The sequence below is a fragment of the Pistacia vera genome, unplaced genomic scaffold (genome assembly GCF_008641045.1).
Source record: "Pistacia vera cultivar Batoury unplaced genomic scaffold, PisVer_v2 Contig163, whole genome shotgun sequence".
Classification (NCBI taxonomy): domain Eukaryota; kingdom Viridiplantae; phylum Streptophyta; class Magnoliopsida; order Sapindales; family Anacardiaceae; genus Pistacia; species Pistacia vera.
The window spans coordinates 706,358-710,969 of record NW_022195716.1 but is presented as its reverse complement, the minus strand read 5'-3'; the positions used below and the strand labels follow the sequence as shown (position 1 = coordinate 710,969).

The 4,612-nt window shown below is 31.4% G+C and overlaps 1 protein-coding gene across 1 annotated transcript; it reads right to left on the bottom strand.

The window, feature by feature from the left end:
- Positions 1-869: 869 nt before the first annotated feature.
- LOC116125380 (EG45-like domain containing protein) lies at positions 870-2,100 on the bottom strand. The gene is made up of 3 exons (XM_031411121.1): positions 1,934-2,100; positions 1,492-1,768; positions 870-1,047 (listed from the first exon to the last, which is right to left on the bottom strand). Exons 1-3 carry the CDS (start codon positions 2,043-2,045, stop codon positions 1,041-1,043), a joined length of 396 nt encoding a protein of 131 aa, XP_031266981.1. The 5' UTR covers positions 2,046-2,100; the 3' UTR covers positions 870-1,040.
- Between the last annotated feature and the right edge of the window lie 2,512 nt (positions 2,101-4,612).

The window sequence follows — 4,612 nt, the reverse complement described above, 5'->3', positions numbered from 1 at the left end:
AAGTGTTGAATGGATTTTGTGATTGAATTTGTTTGTTGTGGAATTCGCCATTTTCACCTTGCCCACCACCTGCTTGATAAATTGCCCGGACCACTCTTGTAAATTTGTTAAATAAAATCTTATTTTATTTGGTATTGTTGAAGAAAAACTAATGTGAAGATAAGATCAATTAATAAATTAGAAATAATACAGTAAAGGTGGAATTAGAGAAGAAGAGAGTGTTGTGATTTGGATATGGCGTGGGTAGTGCTTGAAGAAGCAGACAGCTGGAGCTCACTAGAAAAAAGGGGTATCCGCGGGTCGGCCCGAACTCGTATAGAGTAGGATACGGATATAATATTTTAGACCCATATAGAATCCGTCCTTTTTTTCCTCTATCCGTTTGGCTCGGCCCATACCCACCCGACTCACCTGTTTTGCCATGTCTAATTATCTGTAACCATTTCTTCTATCAGACCCTAAAATTGGTTATCAACTTGGAGATTTTTTATTCTAATAGGATTCATTCTTTTATTCTTAACAAAATTTGTAAGGAAACAATTAAACAAAACCTTATCCTTCATCCATTATTGACATCTTAAAGGCCTTGTGTTGTGTCTTGAATTTCGGGCATTATAATTGGTATGACTATAAACTTCTTATTTATGAAAAATATATATAAGATCTTTAACATATATGTGTATAATCAATACTTAATTAATTGTGTAATATTAAAGTAGATATCGTATACTCAACTATTAGAAAAATATGTACATATACTTCATGTGCACTGATGATTTCATTTTCATGATAATATGCAACTGAGAACTTGGATCTAGAACATGCTACAGAGACATTTTTCATTTAACTTTGATTTAAAAAAAAAAAAAAAAAAAAAAAAAAACACATTCTTATTTTTACACATTTTGGCAGTCAGTAACTGCTAGCTCCATCCATGCATAATAAAGAAAAGACCAAACACTAAAAATAAACATCACTTCAAATTTCAAACACCATTTTCTTCACTGGCTACATACCATGCGATTGAAATCCTTTGTCATTCAAACACTGCATTAGAGAAATAAAAAAAATGAATCAATAAATAACAAATAATATATATCTAAAATCTGCACGTTCTATATAAATAGATATACACAAACCGGTCAGAACTCTACGTTGTTAAAGCCAATATAATATAATGCATCATCAAAACATATTTGTAATATTCAACGTCATAGCTATTATGTGAAATATCATATTTCAATTTAAACTTGTAACTTCATAATTCATTTAATATAGTAAGTGTCACATATATTATAATTGCAACGATTCATATCATGAACTAGATTTTACATGTTATGATACCTATAATTATCAATATTTAAAACAAAACAAAAAAACCTTCATTAATTAAAATATTGATTCATGTCATCAACAAGATTTATACCTATATTAGTAATACTAATCGCATCAACTTTCAGATCCCAATTTTATATACATAATTTTACATACCTTTGAAAGGATATATCGATTTTTCCGGCATCAGGATTGGCAATGACCGCAAAAGCTTCTTGAGATAAGTCAATAGTACCACGGCAACCAGGGGGACAATAGTCAACAATCTCCACAACAACTGATGCTCCTGTGCATGGATAGGGATCTCCCTCATTGGTTGCTCCTGTGCAAGTAACCTTGTAGTTTTTCCCACAGGCACCTCTGTTCTCCCAGATTGCATCGCTCGCCGCAGCAATCATCACCCCATCATTTTGAAATCCATTACAAGATGAAGCTGCATCCACACAATTAAATGTTGTAAAGGAAAAACTGAAACAATAATCAAATTACAAATATATGTACTAGGCTAGCTAATTATAGGGTAAAGGTTTTTAATATAAATTGAAACCCATATGACTAGTCTAAATATGATTAAGTTCAGTGAGATTTTGAGGCTTACGAACGTATGGAGGAGTATAGAAGGTTGCAGTCCCTGTATCTGCAACAGCTTCCTTTGAAATGAAGCAAAAAAGTAATGATATGGTTATGAATAGCATTTTATGGAGTGCCATCTCAAGTATTGATTAATTCTTCTGATATTCAAGTTTGGGAAAATTGTGATTTAGGTAGCTTACACAAGAGCTATTTATAGATGTCTGTAAAGGCTATTTATTCTATTAATCATATCATATTGTATAATATGATCATCTCATCTGATCAACTTTTTACATTACATACAAGCTACAATTGTTAATTGGTCAACAGAAAGAAATAAAATAATTTAATATATATATACTTTCTTCATCTTAGTTGTAAACGAAGATCTCTATTATAACATTGCAGAGCACCTATAATAGAAATATTTCTTTTATGATATTTATTTTGGTTAATTATTCATAGTATATAAACTTTATATTTATTTAGATGTGTTTGTTTCTTTTATCTCAAGTAAGATTGCTTAATACGAAATGCACCCGTTGTTATTAAAATGTATTATACCCCTTTTAGAGTTAACAAAAATATTCTTTAAATATATCAAAATTCCCTTACAAAAACTAACACAGTGACAAGATATTTAAAATATTTTTCACAAATAATATTTATGTTTTACACTGAATGATCTCGAATGGATAAATAAAATAAAGTATAACAAATTTGTGACACGAATTCATAGCATTAATTCAACGTAAACACTTACTTAAATAAAAATTATTTTAAAAGAAAAGTCCTGAAGTCTTCTTAAACAAATATAGGATACTCATCTTGGTAAAACAATAAATAACAGAAATTATGATTTGGTCATGACTCATCAATATTGGCATCTCTCAAGGTGAAGTCAATTTCATTGCGAGTTACAAACAAAAGGATATTACCATAGAAGAATTGACTGGCTAAATGAGTCACTGAAATGGACCAATAGTATTTATTACAAGTAAATGATAGTTCCAATTTTATCTCTTTGCAGCTGGTTATGTCCTTGAACTAAAATGTGTTTCTTCTTAGGAAGAGTACACAATCCAAGAATATGCTTCTGGAATAATGGGATTTTTAATTTGGAAAAAGATAAATCCAAGAAGTTAGGGCCAAATGACAGTTTTGGGAGATCTTATGCTTGTCGTTTTGGCTAAATCTAGCCATAAGACCGCTCTTTATTTATTTTACTCTTAAAACTTTCTTTAATTGGTATCTGGTTAGGGTTAGTGATCCAAGAATGCCAACTTAGGTAGCCCATTAATCATACATATCATGGCCAAGCATTAACCTTCTGAAGTGACTTATCGTACCCTAAAAAGCCCATTCAGAAACTATAAACAAATTAATTTTAATGCTTCATTTTTATCTATAATTAAAGCTATTAGAGGTAATGTTGGAAAAGTACCTAACCGGCCCGGCCTGGCCGTGGCGGGTTGGTTGTTTTGGGTGTTGAGACTAACCCCGCCCGCCAACAAAGGTGGCCCGGGTTAGGCCCGCCACTTGTTAGGGTTGGCTGGCTCGGCCCGCCAACCCTAACCCATTGGGTTAGGCTGCGAGCCGGACCGGGTTAGCCCCCTTTTTATTTATTATTTTCTTTTTTTTTTTTTTCTTTTGTTTTGTTTAGTTAACTTTTCAAATGAATAATTAACATTTAAAAATGAATATGTAATTGTTTTTAGTTAACTTTTCAAATCAATAATTCAATTAAATTAATTTTTTTTTTTTTTTTTGTTAACATTTCAAATATTAATTCAATTTTAATACAATAAAATTGTAATATAAAAAAATTAGATTTATTCATTTATCAAAAATAAATAAGAATTATAAACAATTATTTCCTTGTTAAAAACCTCACCAAGAAAACCCAATGGACAAAAACTTGGTAAAGAAAAAAAGTGCAATAATTGACAATAAGTTACAATTTACAAAACAACTAATTTGGGGGTTGACTAGGACCTCCCTCATCCATATCATCTACATTACAAAATTGAAATGATATATTAAAGTATATCGCACACCTCGTATTGATTTTGATGCGCGACCGTTCCCAATCTCGAAGACATGTGAGGACTTCAATCATTTTTTGTGAAAGCTTGTCCTCATTTCATTTAAAATTATTCCACTTGCACTAAATGTTTGTTCGGATGAGACGGTTGAGACAAGAACAACGAAAACATCCAAGGCAAGTCTTGATAATACAAAAAAATACATTTTCGGTTTTCCAATTTCTAAGACATCAAAGTTGGCTCTTTGTTGGATCTGCTAGTAACATTTCGGTTCCCAAATATTTTGACCTCATTACTCTGTGACTGCATGGAGGACAGTATTTTCGTTGTTGTGCTTCTAAAGAGGAGTTGTGCTTCGGATTCGGGTCCTCTTCGGCCTATTAAGTGCACTCCGGAGTAGAAATCTTCATTTGTTTCTTTTATTAACTTCCTTAGGTATTTCGCTCTCTGGCAGTTCCCATACTTGTTTTCATATTGGAAATATACTTCTGTAAGACAATCTCTTATCTCTCCTATTTGATTGCATATGCTTCGTTTTGTAAATTTTCACAATGTGTCTAAACCATTTTCTAAACCTCTAATTTAATTCTAGGATCAAATATAGCACCTAAACAATAAAAAAATGAATGGGTTTCCAATATTTAAAAAAAAAAAAAATC

Excerpts from the sequence above, each read along its gene's own strand:
- LOC116125380 (XM_031411121.1), bottom strand. The coding sequence starts at position 2,045 with ATGGCACTCCATAAAATGCTATTCATAACCATATCATTACTTTTTTGC. Across the intron at positions 1,769-1,933 it reads CTATACTCCTCCATACGTTC|CTTCATCTTGTAATGGATTT; the intron begins GTAAGCCTCAAA and ends GTGTGGATGCAG.